Source organism: Heliangelus exortis, chromosome Z (assembly GCF_036169615.1).
Source record: "Heliangelus exortis chromosome Z, bHelExo1.hap1, whole genome shotgun sequence".
Lineage (NCBI taxonomy): Eukaryota > Metazoa > Chordata > Aves > Apodiformes > Trochilidae > Heliangelus > Heliangelus exortis.
The window spans coordinates 63,166,493-63,183,968 of record NC_092454.1 but is presented as its reverse complement, the minus strand read 5'-3'; the positions used below and the strand labels follow the sequence as shown (position 1 = coordinate 63,183,968).

General features: G+C 45.9%; 1 protein-coding gene across 1 annotated transcript; it reads left to right on the top strand.

Moving 5' to 3' along the window:
- Positions 1–1,192: 1,192 nt before the first annotated feature.
- Positions 1,193–3,199, top strand: LOC139789747 (mucin-1-like). The gene is made up of 2 exons (XM_071730781.1): positions 1,193–1,596; positions 1,817–3,199. Exon 2 carries the CDS (start codon positions 1,904–1,906, stop codon positions 3,197–3,199), a length of 1,296 nt encoding a protein of 431 aa, XP_071586882.1. The 5' UTR covers positions 1,193–1,596; positions 1,817–1,903.
- The last annotated feature ends 14,277 nt before the right edge of the window (positions 3,200–17,476 follow it).

The following is a 17,476-nucleotide window of genomic DNA, read 5'->3' as shown; positions in this document are numbered from 1 at the left end:
ACTTGTATGAATTATGTTGCTCTCTATTGCTAATCACAGATTAGCATTCCTTTTTTTGCTATTAAATCCAGCTGTACTATCAGTTTTATTTCTGCCTTTTCTTCTCAGGACTTGTCCTATGCATCAGTATGCCTTACTATTGGATAAATACTTTTTTTTAATATAATGTTCTCTTGGGCAATAAAACTGCAAGGAGATGTAGCATTTTTAGGATGAAAAGACTACTGACAAAATGAAAATCTGATCATCTTAAATCCTTTGTTACTCGATATTAGACCTAAAATGCAAGATCCAACTTCAGGTACCATGACAGAATATGGATCTGAGGGGTCATTTTGCATTACATTAAACATAATTCCTCGAAATCTTGGTATAGTTTATTTTATTTAAATAAAAGTAATTTGGTTTTTTACCAGTTATTCCACATTTTAAAAATTTTATTTATGAGTACTTCAGCTTGCTACCTAGATATGTTTCATTTGAGTACAGGTTGAACATATGCAGTAGTTTGATGAAATGTCATCCATGTTTTTCATCTCAATATTTTATTGTCAGTAAGATATCAGTAGAGACAAAAAGATAAAACTGATCTTGTTTAGGAATTAATTAATTTCTCCCAAAGACAAAATGGCAGGAAAAATGTTCTAAGATCTTCAGAACAATTTTGGTGAACTTAAGCATCATTAATGCTGCTGCATTAAGTGAAAACTTAAAGGATTTACATCGTGCTTGTAAGGATTAATAATTATACTTGTCAGCAACACTATATAACTAAAATGAAGTTAAGCACAGATACATTAACTAAAAATACAACATATCCTTCCAGATATGTGGCCTCCCTTTCCCACAACAGCTTAGACCAGCTGATCTTTGGAGGTCTCTTCAATCTGGCCTGGATGGTGCCATGAGTCAGTGGGCCCATCTTTTCTTGCAGGGATGCTGTGGACATCACACGGTAGAAATTAGGTGAGCACTTTTGGGCTGGCCAGCAATGAAGGACTGAAGAGACAGCCTGTAGGATTTTGACTTGCAGCCTCCAAGGAAGGTGCAAGGCCTCATCACATTAACCCTCTGGCTGGAGGGGCCTGGAGATGTCTGCCATGACCAGATCAACCAGAGGGGCCTCTGGCAGGACACGCCCAAGGTCTCAGTGCTGACACTGATGCTGGGCGGACAAGAGCTGTGGAGAAAAAGGAGTGGCAAGGGACACTGGAGCAGCTTTAGATGTGTGTGCAAGGGCACACCGGGTGCATCGCTGCCCAGGAGAGCAGTTCCAGGGCTGATGGGACACTGTGACATCACCACGTGGCGGGTGGTAACGTCACCAAGGGACAGACTGTGACCTCACGTCCCTGGCTGCTTATCTTGGGGCTGCAGCAGAGCCCGGCTCAGTCTGGCTCCTGACTGCTCTCTGACCGAGCGTCCGTGCGAGGTCTGGAGTCTTGAGCGAGGCTTCCTGTGGTGCTGGTGCTGCTGGTGCTTTGGGAGCTGCTGTTGGCAGCTCTGGGTGCCCGAGCCAGAGCCATCCTTTCTGTTTCCCCGGCCCTGCCTGGTTCAGGCAGCCGGGCACTGCGCTGTGTGCTTGCAGCAGCAGAGGTGAGCTGTGCGGGGAAACGTCCTCCTGGGGCAGCCCTGGGGTGGCTCAGGGATGGGGCTCAAGGAGCTGCCGGCCCCACAGCCCGAGCCTGGCCCTGCCTGGCAGGGAGCGCTGGGGAAACCACGGGGGCCGGGAGGGTGTCCTTCCCCAGGGACCTGGGCATGTCTGCCTCCCCTCCCCGGGACACCAAGTGAACCCTGCTCTCTCTCCCTCTTGCAGCACACAACACCCACCGCTGCGGCACCTGCCAGAGGGAGCAGCTGCTCATCCTCAGCGCTAGCCAGCCCACCACAGCGTGCAGGGAGCATGGCCAATGAGAGCCAGTGGTGCTGCCCCATCTGCTACAGCAACCAGGAGGGCATCGCCTCCCTGTTACCCTGCAGGCACCAATTTTGCCTGGGCTGTGCAATGCGCTGGCTACAGCAGAATCAAAGCTGCCCCCTCTGCAGGACAGAGACGACGTCCATCAGGTTCTCCCAGCGGTCAGACAACGATTATTTGGCAATCAACCTCCTAGATGCTGCAGAGCACAGGGCTGAAGAACACCTGGAAGAGGAAGAGTTGACAAGGCCAGTGCCCAGGCCTCTGGTGGGTGGCTTCCCTCCTGAGGCCTGGGCAGACTTTTTCCGGAGTGACCCCAGTAACATCAGGCCCCTGCTGCCCTGGCTGCAAGAGAAGTTTGAGATGTTCTTTGGGGACCACTTTTGGATGGTGAATTTCATGGTGAGCGCCGTTGTGGTCTTACTGTGCTCCTACGGGCTGGATGAAGAGCAGTTGTTCCGGGACCTGCAGGAATGCATGCCAGTAGTCACAGAGACATTTGTACACCAGATCATTGACATCGTACCACACCTGTGTGCCACTGGGCTCCTCCAGCACCTGGCACAGCAAAATCCTGCAGCCAGCCCCAGCCCCACCACCAGCCCCGAAGACAACCCCACACCCATCATTTGCCTCTCCACCAGTTCCAGCCCCACCGCCAGCCCCAGCCCCACTTCCAGCTCCAGCCCAACCACCATCCCTGCAGCCTGCCCCAGCCCCACTTCCAGCTCCAGCCCAACCACCATCCCTGCAGCCTGCTCCAGCCCCACTTCCGGCTCCAGCCCCACTTCCAGCTCCAGCCCCACCACCATCCCTGCACCCTTCCCCAGCCCCACTTCCAGCTCCAGCCCAACCACCATCCCTGCAACCTGCCCCAGCTCCACCACCAGCCCCACTGCCAGCCCTGCAGCCTGCTCCAGTCCCACAGACACCCAGAGGGAGACTCTCCATTCCATCCTGGCCTCCTCCAGCAGTCCAGAAGGCTCTGACGTGGAGGAAGAGCCCAACACGTCAGAAACCACACTCTGCTGGGGTCCCAGCTGCTCCCCATCTGTGCCCATCCCTGCAGAGCAGGAGCAGGTCCAGGAGGAGCCAGAGGTGGCAGTGGCAGGTCCCTCTGGACAGGGTGGCAGCTGCAGCCCCTCTCCTTGCATTCCCTCTCCTTGCAGCCAGAGCAAGGAACACTCAACCAGGGGATCCCAGCGCCCCCCAAAGAGGAGAGCCCCCTGCCCCCAAAACTCTGCTCAGCCCCAAAAGAGGCTGCGTTGCCAGCGGCCTTAGGGGGGCACCTCAGGATCTTATGAAGCAGGGGCTGAAGAGGGCCAGGTTTTATTTTGTTGCTTCCCCCTTCCTGTTAAAGAAAATAAAAGTGTAAAGACAACAGAAAAAGTCTGGGCGTCATGGATGTGGAACTTGACATTGCTAGCTAAAAGTCTGTCATTAATTTATTGAGCAGACTGCTGTGCCCCCAGATATAAGCTGCTTTAACTGTGCATATTTCATGAATCTTATGCAATGTCCCCTTTAAGAAAACAAGGAAGAGTAGGAAATAGACATGAATGAAATTGAAGACATTTCATTTTTTATGCCATGTGTGTGTATAGTTTGGACTTTACACAGCTTTTCTAATCTGGGACATGTATTTCTATGTCAGATTTTTTTTTTTACTTAAATTTCAACTCTCCATGAGACAGCCAGACTATGAAGCTTGCCCTCATTCCTTTGGTGAGAACAAGGCAGGTTTTCCATTCTCTGCTCAGCCACCCTAATGCTCTGTATTGCTATGACAGAGGTCAGTGTTATGTGGATGATCACAGCTAGATGCTTCCTCCCAGGCCACATGTCCTGAAAGAAGTATCACAGCTTTCAGCTGCAGGGATTAAGGGACAACAGGCAAAGGAAAGCATCAACATGCCTGGAAACATCAATGCCTGTCGCAGGTGAAATGAGTACCAAGGGGCCAAGGTCTTCCTACTTCTTGGCATCTTGCCTTCAAGAAATAAAACCATAGGAAGAGACAGTAAGAAGAGAAAGGTGGCCTCATGACTTTAGGCCCCATGTCAAACAAGGCCAGAGGGAATGTCTACAGCAGTTTTTGCTCTGAGTGTTTTCTCCTCTCTGTGCTGACTTTTCCACCCCTGTTTCTCTGTGCAGCCAGGCTCCTCCCAGCTCAGCCCTGGTGAGAGGACATCCATGCAAGGACAGACTGCAAAGTCTTACAGCTACCTGGATGCTTGGGACACCTCTCAAGCATCTGCCAAGACAGGTGCCAAGAAAAGCAGGCTGGTGAGCCATGAGCCCACCAAACCAACCCCGCTGGCAGCTGTCAGAAGATCTGGTACTGCTCAGGCTATCAGTCAGCACCACCACCTCCACAGACTGGCCAGTCTTTTGTTCCCATCTAATGATTAAACAACTGACTGAGAGACATATGCAGTCTCTGCAGTCTCTGTGGCAAAATTTAAATGTTTTAACAGTTTCTCTCATAAGAAAGTCCATGGCAACAGCAACGGCAAACATGAAAAATCATACCTTTATTTCTTATCATTTCTTTTCATGCTCATCTGTCAATTCAAGTCAAATGTACCTTAACTGTGTTGCACTCTAATGTAAGCCTCGATGGCATAAATTATTTATACAGTCTGCTGTATATCTGAAGGTTATTCAAAGATGTTAGGGGTCTTTTCCTTCATCCAAAGAAACTCTGCAAAGAAATTGCTACCTTCATATTCAGCAGAGAATGAATTAAGAATATTAATAAACCTTCAATTAAACAATTTAATTAGGCATATGATACTTAAGGGTGAAATTAATTCCCCACCACACAAAGTCAAATAATTTGGTAATATGGATAAGATTAATTAGATACATTGTATGGAGATCTATAAAATGACACACAGCATCTTCTCCACTGATTTTGTTCTACCTGATGAAATTTATCTACAGCGAGCCATGTTAGAACCATAGTAAATTAGGGGATGGAAGGACCTTGAAAGATCATCCAGTCCACCCTCCTCCTGCCAAAGCAAGATCACTTACAGCAGGTCACACAGGAATGCATCCAGGTGGGCTTTTAATGTCTCCAGGGAAGGAGACTCCACAACCTCCCTGGGCAGCCTGTTCCAAACGCCCAATACCACGCTGAGAGAACCCAAAATTCGACCTATGGCACCAGCCTCTAAGTCACCCGTTGACCAGGTGTGCTTTCCTATTCCCTTCAGCATTCCCTGCCAGTAAACGAATTGAGGACAACACCACCGGTGCTCTCAAACCCTCAACCATTCAGCCCAGCGCCCTCAAGTCCTTTGTCATTGTCTTGGGACTTCTCTTGGTAACCTCGTCACTGCCCACCTGCATGACCAGTAAAGGGCAGCAGTCAGAGTGTTTTACCAGAGCTGGGAGCTTCCTTCTAACATCTCTGACCTGAGCCCCAGGGCGACAGCAGAGTTCCCTATGGGATGGGTCTGGTCGGCACACCGGGCCGGCTGTTCCCCTCAGGAGGGAATCTCCTATGACAATTACCCTTCTTCCAAAGGACTGGTCGTACCGCATAGGGCCGTGTGCTTCGTCACCTCCCTGGATGGGCTTCTGCCAGCACCATCCTTGTGCAGGGCTCCAGCTCCAGCGCCCAGCTCTGTTATGCAGGGGCAGCCGGGATAGTGGTGTGGGGGGGGAAGTTTATCGTCTCCTTGTGGCACCTCCAGCCGCTGCCTTTGCCCCAAGGCAAACGCTTGCCATGAGAAGGCACCCCGCGGCCGCCCTCATCCCTGCCCCGGCCCGCGCCCTCTCGACCAGCGCCAGCAGGTCCGCCCGCACTGTCGGCGCCGCCCTCCCTGAGGGCAGCTCCGGGGGGTTGCGCCGCACTCACTGCGCGATGCGCCCAGGCTGAGTCAGAGCCGACCCCGACTGATCAGGAGCTCCCTTCCCGCTCAGGACAAGGGGCAGCCCCGCCCCGCACCTCCCTCCCTCCTTCCCTAGGTTTTGCGCTTTTTTTTTTTTTTGGTTGCCGCGGTTTAACCTCCTCGGCGGGAGTCCCGCGTTGTGGTCCGCCGGGATCCCGCCGCATCCGTGACTGGCATGGTTATGTTTACATTTAAAATTTAAGAGTGTGGGATTTCAGATCCAAGGGATGTTTAGGCTATGTTTGAGGAAGAATTTCTTTACTGAGAGCGCAGTTCGGCACTGGAATGGGCTGCCCAGTGGAGGCACTTCAGGACGTGCTCTAGAGAGTGATACAGATGATCATATATATATTTATATATTTTTTTCTCGGGGGATGCTGATGGTTAGATGCAGTGATCTCAGACGCCTTTTCCAACCGTGATTTTGTGATTTTCAAAGACCAAAACAATTGAATTTTTACTGGTGATGGGGTTAACAGAGTACAGATGTTGGTATAAAAGATTAAGTCTATGGGGCTTTTCCTTGACCAGACTGAAAATCTGAGCCTTGACACTATATTTTTTTTTTCCCCAAGGACGCTATGAGTTTTAAAAGCAGACTTTGACACATTCCACAGAGAAGGCAAAGAATGGATGGAAGAAAGGGTGTCTCCAGTAAACCACATCCAAAACCAACAGACATCAGAAAGAAAATATCCTTTTGCTTATGCTATTGGTAATTAATGAAAAAAATGTAAAAATTGTAGCCAAGGGCAGTGTTTTCTGGATCTTACGTGCTTTATACAGTGCTTTGACAACTAGTGTGTATTATTTTATGACCCCAAAGTGCACAGTTCTCCACAGCACATAGCCTAACAAAGAAGCTATTACATCTGTGTAGGAAACTTGTGAGCAGCACTGTCACAAGGCACAGTAGGAATGCTGATTTGGTCTACTGTTGTTGGCCAATCCTCACCACCCCCCAAAGAAAGTGAAGCCGTGGGTTCTGCTGCATGAAGGGCTTTTTACTCAGGTTACATTAAAACAAACTCATTCTTAGTAAAATTCAGGTGAGTTTTGAAAAGACTACATTTAAGCTGTAAAGGTTTTGCTTAGTATTATTTTGACTTTTGGTTACAGCAGTGTAGTTCTTATGTACTTTGTATGTAGGCCTGCATGCTTGGGCAGAACTGGAAAGTTTGTTCTCATACAAATGACAAGAACATTTCACTCTGCATAATACCACTGATTTCCCCCTTTGCTCTAGGGTCATTCTGAAATGCCACCAGGACCTTAAATATTGCTTTGGTCAGCTATTTCCTAACCTTCAGAGCAGAGGCTAGAAGCTAACTGTGTGCTGAAATAAGTTGAGTGTCTTACAGAAATAGCAGTGCTTATATAAGTCTTGTCTAACCACTGTTGTAACCACAACTGTATTCACTTGCATGCAGTTCATAAAATAAATAAATAAATAAAATTTACAAACTTATATTTGTAACTTCTGGGAAGTTAGTTCTGTCTTACAGATTGTCATGTAATTCCCGGGGGACACTTGATCCAGTCAAGTGTTTGAATCTTACCCATGGGCATCCCAATGAGGGGGAAGAGAGGCTCAGCCCATCACCTGGTCCCAGGAGTCAGGGGTAAACCTATGATGGTGTCTTCCCTGACATCCTTTCCCACATTAGCTATTTTTATACTATTTTACCTGACAGGTGTAGATTGAGTGACCCTAGCCAAGCATATCTTTATTGTGATTGGTGCAAAGTTCTCTGTCACTTCACACCTTAATGGTATAGGCTACCAGAGCACAGGGTCAGTGAGGAGTGGTCCCACCTTGGAGGCAGATAGCTTTAGGGGTAGAGGTGTGTTGTTTTTAATGAGATTATGAGTAAATTTCACCTTACGGACAGTGTTTTGTCAAAGGGTGGCAGATTGTTGGCCCAGGGTATCAAAAGTGAAGTTAGTTGGTATGGTTGCCACAGAATGTGGCTGCTGTGCTCTGCTCCACCCTCCATGGAATTTCTCCTGGAGTTAGCATACTGTGAACCTGATACACTGATGCTGGCACACTGATAATGCCAACATCTAAGGTAGTCATGGTATGCTGTCCACATGCTCCAAATGATATACCTTTACTTAAAAAGCACAAATAGAGTCTGGGTCATTTCTAGCAATTACTGCATGTATTCCACAGATGGGATGCTCCATTTGGTGGTCACCTGTCAGGTCAACTCCTCCCAAAAGCAGGGACGCAGGTGTGACCCCTTTATCTCCTTTCTGGAGCATAAAATGTACCTGAGAACCAAGTAGTGGCCTTCTTTCTGCTTGGTTCAGCGACCAGCAGAGGTGGTGAGACCAAAAACCCGGGGTAAGCCCGGGGGCTCACGGCGAGATGATGCTGTACAGGAGGATTCCTGAGCTCGGGACGCTCCATACGGCTGCCCAGAACCGCGGGAAGAAACCCGGGAACGCTCTGGCTCAGCCAATCAGGAGCGGCGGAAGGCGTGGCCAGGCAAGAAGTGGGGAGGGGGGGGACGGGGGGGGACTTAAACGACCTTGGGGATGGTGGTGAGCCGGGGACATAGAGGGACGTGTCACCGCGGAGTAGCAGAGAGCGATGTGTCACCCGGGGCCAAGCACAGTGGGATGTGTCACCAGGGACAGGCAGAGAGGGACATGTCAGCCGGGACAGGCACAGAGCGATGTGTCACTGGGGACAGGCACAGAGGGACATGTCAGGGCGGTTTGTTCGGACAGGGTGCTGAGGAGCTGCAATTTACTCGAGGAGCGATGGTGGCTACTTGGAGGAAGAGGAGTGTGCTCTCAGCACCTGCTAAATTGGATGTGAGCACTGAGAGGGTGCCTCTACAGAAGGATGTGGCTATCCAGGTCACAGATTGCTGGGAATGCCACAGCCTTTCCATGGCAGCTGGGGACAGCAGTGATCATGGCTGTATGCCATGTGATCAGATTGATGATCTGCTCTGCCGGGTGGCAATGCTGCCGTAATGGAGCTCAGGGAAGAGGTGAGCAGATTGAGGAGTACCAGGGAGAGTGAGATGGACTGAGATGAGTGTTTTAAGAGCCTGCTCGCCTCTAAAATGACTCAGGAGGCAAATCTTGTTAGTGAACCCCAGGAGTCCTTACCATCTCGGGATCCCCAGTTGTCCCAGGAAGCTCCCTAGTCATCCCAGGATAACTCACAGGAGCAGGGACAATGGGAACAGGTCCCAGCTCAATGCCACAAATGGGGCGGGCGTGTTACCTCAAGAACTTCACCATCTTCAGTGGCATTGCAGAACAGGTATGGGGCCTTGCAGGAGGAAATGACAGTGCTGAGAATACCCCCACATAGGTATTCATGTGAGCTTATGCGTGTATGCATGTGTATACACAAGATCCAGAGAGTGAATTCTGGGCCTTATTAGCTGGTAAAAGCAAGGTCAGGCTATCTGTGTTACTCATATTTACGTGACTATTGTTTGTGTTTAGGCACATTATGCAAATATCCTGTTCCCCTGTCTATGCTGATTTGTAGCCATGTGTCTGTACAGGGAGCGCATGTCTATTGGGAATTGGCACCACTGGCTTATCTGAGAATGGGAAACAGCAGGAGCATCATATCCAGACAACTGGTAAGATAGGAACTGCTATGTCAATGTGTCACTGGAGTTTAAAAAGGACTAGATTCAGAGCTGCCTTTGAACTGTGCTACATAGATAGACCTTCAGGCTTTCAAAGGATTTAGAAAACCCTCTCAAGGGATAACTTGGCATGTTACCACAAACCCCATAGTCATCTTAAGTATTTGATCATCACTCTTCGAAGTATTTTAGCTATAGCACCTTGTAATGCTTGATGGCTTTTGGTATCTTCCTTTTCCACAATTCTACTATGATGAATATCCCACTGAATAAAGATTTTCAAAATGCTTTCCTTCTGATAGTAGTCTTTCAGTGGTAGGAAAACAACAGTCTTAGGCCTGAGGAATAAAAACAGATGCATAGCCATGCAAGTTCTAGTCAGCCTGAAAGGCTGAAATATTTTCATCACCATCTTCCTCATGGAAAATGCAACAAAGCTCAGTCCAGTGTAACCAAGCAGAACCCCTTAACATTTTTACGTTCCATCACAGGAGTAAGAGTTATTTTTTAGTTGCATAGATCTTTCTTTGGTTTGCTCTCTGTCATGCCAGTAGCTGCTTTTTCTCTCCTGGAGGCATGATGTCCATCTCATAATGGAAGGTGGCCTGCAGAATTTTGATTTTTCAGTAATGTGAAGAAAGTGGGGAAAATAAGCTCTGTAAACCTTGATCCTTAAGCCTGGAGAAGGCTGCTTAGCTTGATAGGTTAAAAATTAGAGAGGATGTGAAATGTATACTCAAGCTGAGGGCTTCTGAGGATTCTACCACCTTAGGTGAGTAGTTGCATGTCCATGTTTTCTTTCAGAAGCTGACTAACAAAACAGTATCTCTCACAATCTCTCATGTTATGCTCTGTAAATAGCACAGAACTTTGTATCCATAAAGAGCTGAATACAGTCCGTGAGACAATACTCTCCTCTAAATTCTGCCTTTTTCAACTTTTTTTCCTAACCCCCTCAGCTAACTCCTGGTGCTAAGTGCTGAGATAAAAGGTGACCCAGTTTCCTGCATACACTGCCTATTATAAAAATTCAGCCTTTCCCTGTTTTGTGCCTTTTTATCTTGGCCCTGAGATGCCATTTTATTTTATATTCAAATGATGCCAGTGTCATTAACTGCATTTCCAGCCTTCATATTTGCAGGGCTTTTTAACATAAGCTTTACACCTCTCATGCAAAATTACAAGTGGACAGTCCATTTACTTTTTAATAGCATGGTCTTTTTTATTTGTCCAAGTGTTTCCCTCATCTGCAATTCATTTAGGACATCTTAAACTCTCCCACATGCTAGCTGCACACCTCTGAAAATCAAGAACTGAACAAACTCAAAACTTACCCACACACCCACTGATTTTATGAACAACATCCTGACTGCCACTCTTCTGTATTGGGTAGTAATTATGATCTTTGAGCACTGAGACCCTGCCTGTGCTGCTTTTTCAGTATCTCTGGCAACTGAGAGCATATGCAATGGGGCTGGATACCAAAGATGCTGTCTGTGATCTAACACATTATCATTGCTTTGTGCCCACTCTCCTTATTTGCTAGACCAAACTTCATTTCTTCTGCTGCTCATTCTCCTTTTTGGTATTCCCTTGAGGCTTCTCCTCAGGGTCAGCATGCACTGTGAATTTGAGTTGATAAGCCCTGCCTTACCATTTCTGCATGGACTGGGCGCCATTTGGCTTGATTTTGGCTTGACTTAGCTTGTTGTTCTTGTCCCTCTTCTTATCCTGGCTGACACTTTGTCCCAGCTTTTAACAGCTGCCATTAATCAGTTTGCCCCCACCCTTTGCAACCCAACTCCCATACTCCATATTCTAGGAGTTGTTCAGCATTTCTTCTAGAAAAGAGAGCCCCAGATTGTTCTCTGCTCCTCCCTTCCTCCCTTCCTCCCTTTTTCTTGGTTGGTCTCCCACTGTGATTACCACACCATGTAATCAAAAGTGTAGCCTTTTAAGTCATTTACAAGCATCTGATCTGCTCTACAATTTCATCACCTCTGAAAATGTTGCTGTGAAAGCCTGCTCCTAACCTTTTGAAGTATCTCTTTTAGATACAGGGTGTGATCTCCCTTTTTCAGCAGAGGCCTAGTTTCTTCACTTCTAAGCTAATCCTCATACACAGTCTTCCAAAGCCTAACAACATCAAGGAACATCAGCAGCTCTGCTTCTTACAATTCAAGGGAAACTGTGGTTATAGCTTTTTATTAACTCCAATAGCACATACCAAGAGGTGCTGTGTGCTTTAAAACACCTCCACATCTCTCATTGTAGCCTACTGGCAAAAGACTCCCTAATGGAGACCTTTTTCCATTATTAGAAAAAAAGTGGTGAACATTATCTTGCTTTAACTGCTTGTGTGAAGACTATTTTAGAAAGCCTCTTTGTCCCAGTCTGTCTGTACCATCTGTGGTCTGTACCTTCTGTGGTCTGTACCCCCTGCTAAAACTGCTACTAATGGCCAGAACTACTACAGAACTCTTCTGCCTTTCAGACACACCACCTAGATGCATTTGGGTAATACAAGATGTTTTAACTGCCATCATGTTGTTTGGAAAAGTGTTGTATACTCATAAAACCTTGCTGCCATTGAGAATTCACTTCCTGCACAGTCACTGTGTTTCTCTGCAGGAACTTTCTTAGCTTCTATAAGGTGTAAGCATCACCTTCTGTCCCAGCCTTGTTTCCCTTCCTGCTTTCTGTTCACCTCAACTGTTTGTCTAGTAGCTGCTTCAAAAAAGTGATCTTACGCTATCAAACATCCAGACCACACCAAAAACACTGTCAGTATCTTTCAACAGGAAATCCAGCATAAGATCAATTATCACCCTCCTAGATCATCATCTTTTGGTTGTAGGGTCTTTATTGCTAAGATATCAGACAGATTCAAGAGGTTTTGCCTGCCCAGCATCTTCAGAGTTTTCCCCTTTCTTTGAACATTCCTGTAATTTCCCATGAGGTGCAGTCCCTCAGGAACTGCTCCAGCCCGGGCTGCCCACAGAGTCACGGCTGCTTCAGGAACAGTCACCTCCTCTGCCACAGGGTCCTCCATGGCTGCAGAGCCACATCTGCCCCTCTCCATGGTCTTTCAGGGGATGCAAATCCACCTCTGCCTATCTGTGGTCCCTCTGGAACTGCTCCACTGTGCTCTTTCATGGGCTGCAGGGGCACAGCTGCCACCTCACCATGCACTGTGGGCAAATCTCTGATCCTTCCCCCCCTCCTTCCTCACTGATATCTTTGTCTCTGTTCTGGCGCTGCCCTCACCTCCTCCTCTCCAATCCACTATTCTGTGGGTCTTTTTTTACTGTTTCATTTCCTGTTCTCGAACATGTTACTTGCAGAGGCACATCCAGCTTCCTATATCTGCTTGGCCATGGGCAGATGAGGAGCCAGAATGGGATCCAGGGGAGCTTCCAGCAGCTTCTCACAGGAGCTGCCCCCAGGTCCCCTTGCTTCCAGTTCACCCCTGCACTAACTTAAGACATTGACTATCTCAGAGATAAAACAAAGGGTTTTAAAGGTGGCAGCAGTGCAGAGGATCCAGGAGGATTACAGAGCTATAGATTGTGCAGGAAGAGGCAACAAGGACAGCTTTTACAAGAAGCAGAGCAATAGAAGGATGACTAAGCAAAATGTGGGAAAGAAATCATTGTGAGAAAAGGCAAGGTGCTCGTTGCCTTCTTCACTTCAGTCTTAACTGTTAATACCAGCTTTCAGTCCTGGGAGCACTGAAAAATTCTGCAGCAAGGCAGACATGGCCTAAGTAGGGAAGGGACCAGGTAAGGGAGCACTTAATTTGGATATGGTTAAGAATCTGAGGCTCAATGGGCTGCACTCACAAGTTACTGACAGAGTTGTCTGATAGCATTGTGAGGCCCCTCTTGATTATCTTTGGTACATCATGGTAAATGGGAGAGGGTCCTGAAGACTGCTAGAAAATTAGCGTTACATCTATCTTCAAGAAGAGCAAAAAGGAAAGGAAAGGGACAAATGTGGGGAACTACAGTCCAGTTAGCCTCACCTCAGCCTTTGGGCAGGTGATGGAACAAATAAATGCCAGAAACTTTTCCAGACACAAGAAGGACAAGACAGTGACTGGAAATAGTCACTAGCCATTTATGAAGAGGAACTCGTACTCAAGAAGCCTGATAGCCTTCTTCAATGAGGTGGCTGGTCTGAATTCAAAGGAAGAGCAGTGGATTTTACCTTTAGTGAGGCTTTTGATACTAACTCTATTCCTCACAGACAAGCTAATGATAGTGATATAGTGATAAATAAGCTAGATATGTAGGCAGTGAGGTGAACTGCTGAACTGGTAGGCTCAAAATCTTGTGTTACAAAGTGCCTGTTGGAAGTTAGTCACTAGTGATGTACCCCAGAGATGTGTAACATCCTCATAAAGACCTGGATAACGATGCAGATTGCACCTTCAGCAAGTCCACAGATTGCACAAAACTGTGGGAAAAGGCTGATGGGCCGGAAGAATGTTCTGCCATCCTGAAAGACCTGTACAGGGTGGAAAAAAGCAATGACAGGAACTTCATGAAGCTCAGCTCAAAGTGAAGTACAGAGCCCTACACCTTCAGAAATATCCCCCAGTCACCCATACATGCTGAGGAGCAAAATTCTTGAGGAAAATACCATGTGAGTGCTGGTGGACAACAATCTGAACATGAGGCAGCAGTGTGCCTTTGAGGTAAAGAGGTCCAACAGCCTTTTGAACTGCATTAGGAGGAATGTTGCCAGTATGTCAATGAAGATGATCCTGCCTCTCAGCACTGGTGAGACACAAGACCTGGTGCTGACTCCAACCCTGGGCTCCCCAGTACAAGAGTAATGTAGTCTGACTGGAATCTAGTGATGGGACAGCAAGATAATGAAGGGAGTAGAGGATCTTTCATGTGAAGGGTCAGAGGGATCCTGCCCATAAGTATTTTTTCCAGGAAAGCAAAGATGACAGATGCAAACACTTTTCAATGGTAATGAGTAATTTCATATGCAATGGACACAAACTGAAATACAGAAAATTCCACTTAAACACAGCCTACCTTTTTTTTTTATTGTGAGGGTGGTGAGGCACCATTGCAGTGGATCTGTTTGACAGAGAGCCTGTGCAGTCTCTTTTCCTGGATGTATTAAAAACCCAACTGGACATGTTCCTAGTCAGCCTGGTGTATGTGACTATACTCTGAGCAGTTGTTGTTAGAAGATATCCAGAGGTGCCTGGAAACCTCAACATTTCTCTGATGTGTGGCTTTGCAAACGTTGAAACTAAGCTTGTTTTTGGTAGAACTGTGAAGATTTTCAGAAGTGCCATAGAGTTAGTGTAGGCATTTATGGGGTAGGGACTTCCTCAGACATGGGGAAAGAAAGACATAACCCAAAATACTGGTAGTCGGAAGTCTACATCTTTCTCCCTTGCAAGTCTTGTAAGCATTGAATGACCATCAGTCATTAATATCTTGCTTCTTTTTCACAGTGCTTGAGAGCAGGAAGAAGGCTGACAAAAGCATCAGTGCTTTAGAAGTCTTACATCTGTTAAGATAGATCTTCATGTCTGTTAAGGGTTAACAATAAAGATCTCTTTTGCTCCTAGCTAAAAGGAGGAGACAGAAAATATCTTGAACAAATAAGCAAACAAAAAAAATTAGTAGGTATCCTTGACCTTTCTTACAAAGTATCTGCATTTTAGACAGAGGTTTTTAAGTCACAGTTTCTTAGCACTGTGTAAATATTTTTCTTTAAAGTGCTAGTTTTAGTAAGCTACCTTGCAGAGGATTTTTGTTGCCAAATATAGTTGCTTTTCTCTCTTTTCTGCCAATACTGTTTTTTATGCAATAGGCAAACCCCATAAATTTTGTAGTAAATAATTTTTCTAGTGCTCTTATTAATCCAAAACCACAGATGTTTGTTTTTGTTATTGTTGCTTCTGTTTTTTTGTTTTGGTTTGGTTTTCTGTTTTGATTTGGTTTTTGTTTTGTTTTTTTATCTTCTTGTTTTGGTTTGGTTTTGGTTTTGTTTATTTATTAGTTTTTTGTTTGTTGATCTGGGGTTTTTGGTTGTTGGTTTGGTTTGGTTTGGCTTTGGTTTTTGGTTTTTCTTGAGAATTCACATCTGTGAACTCTTCTTTTTTGTGGCATCCAGCGTAGGCTGCAGAAGGAAAAAGAAGTATATATCACGGACTTTTTAGGACTCTGCTATTTGCTATTCCTACCTTTATTTGCAAACAGAAGTAGATAGATGGATAATTCAGGGTAATATGCACTATGTGGTATGATCTCAAATAAGCCTATTCCACTGTCCCATCTGATATTTTTGATTGGTAGCTGAAAGAGATGCAAGCTGCATCACAGTTAAGATAGATGAAAGAGCTGGTATGCTGTGATCTAGTCAGTATTAGCTCTTCTCCAGCTATGTAATTGCTTGGGCAAGTATAACTTGAGAGAAAAAAAATTATAGAAAAAAAAAAAAAAGATTAAGTTAAGCCTTGGCAATAGGGTCTGATTAGCCTTTCTGCATTTTTTTTCATCTGTGCAAATCAAAGCACAAAGCCAAGCTTGGTAAGCACTTATGTTTTCTGTCCCCTCTTGTAACTCAGCCTCCTGGTGCTTGCTGAGACCTGGAACAGCACAGATGAGAAATGTTTAGGTTAATTCTCCCACACCTCATCTGTGTCACCTGCCTGCCCACTTGTCACCCATGGAGAGTGGCCAGCATCACCTACAGCTATTGGAACTAGAAGTAAAGTTACAAACTTCCTAAAGGATACTCCACCAGTTGCAAGTAAATCAAAACTATATAATATAACTACTCCTAAATTCCTCCTTGCATCATGCTACTGATGGTGCTTCCAAATTGAAGTCCCTCTGATTTTTCTTGTTTGCCAACAAATTCACCTTCCACCACCTGTGTACAACAGATACTTTGTTCACCAGCCAATGAAACAGCCTGGGTTTGTTGGGGGATAGCTTGAAAGGCAGGGGGGTGCTGCGTTGCTGCATGCTTGTATGCACAACCCTATGTTTGAGACCGATCAGAGTTACAAGGACACCCTGTCCTTGACGCTGGATTAAGAGGAGGCACGAAGTGAGAAACAAGTGGCTCCCACCTCTGCACCAATAGGATTCGCTTTTGCTGCATGTGAACTACCAGTAGCAGGTAGTTTTGGAGTGTCATGGAGGGGGCGTGGACACTGAAATAGTATATAAATGGTTTTTGTACGTAATGAACTTGAAGCATTGATCATACCACTGTGAGGACTCATCTTTGACTTCGCGCCGAACCCCTAAGGTCGCCGCTCCTCCCTCCCCCCGCAACATGGATTCAAATAAGCAGCAGTGTTGGCATGTTTTAGACTGGCTGTCACATATGCTGCTTTAATATTCCAATATCCATGGCTTTGTGAATAAAATTTGCTCAGAATTAATAATGGTTGAACTAGATGATCTTAAAAGTCTTCTCCAACCAGAATGATTGTGTGCTAAAGAAATTCAGCTGTCTTTGGTTTTTGTTTTTTTTTTCCTCTCAGTGATTATTCCCTTATTTTTGAACAAGAGAGAGGCAGATTTATGGTTCTATTTGTATGCAAATATCTGTGACTTAGGAAGAAAGTATTAATTCATAGTTAGATACAATATGCCTGTTCCTCAAAGCATAATAACTGTAGCAGTGCCAAAAAAAATTATTCTTCCATTAGGAAACTAAGTGCTATGGGATTTTTACTTTTAGGTTTGATTCTACTAATAAGTGTCATCTTTGTGCAAGGTAAATAATCAAATTGTCCTTATGTAGATTTTGTTTGCCTGCTGAGAGAAATGAAGTGTTTCTTCCTGTTACACCTCTGGATGTGTCATTTGCAAAGTCTAGCTGAGTATCTCAAGAAATCTAACTCACCAGGCTTGCATAGTCTAAGTTTTCACACTGTAAGAGCAAAATTACATGAAGAACAACATCCTCACTTAGTTTGCCTGTTCTTCGAGCTGTGGGTTAGCAAGTTCAATTAACACTACTCGGCAGTAACCAAGTTT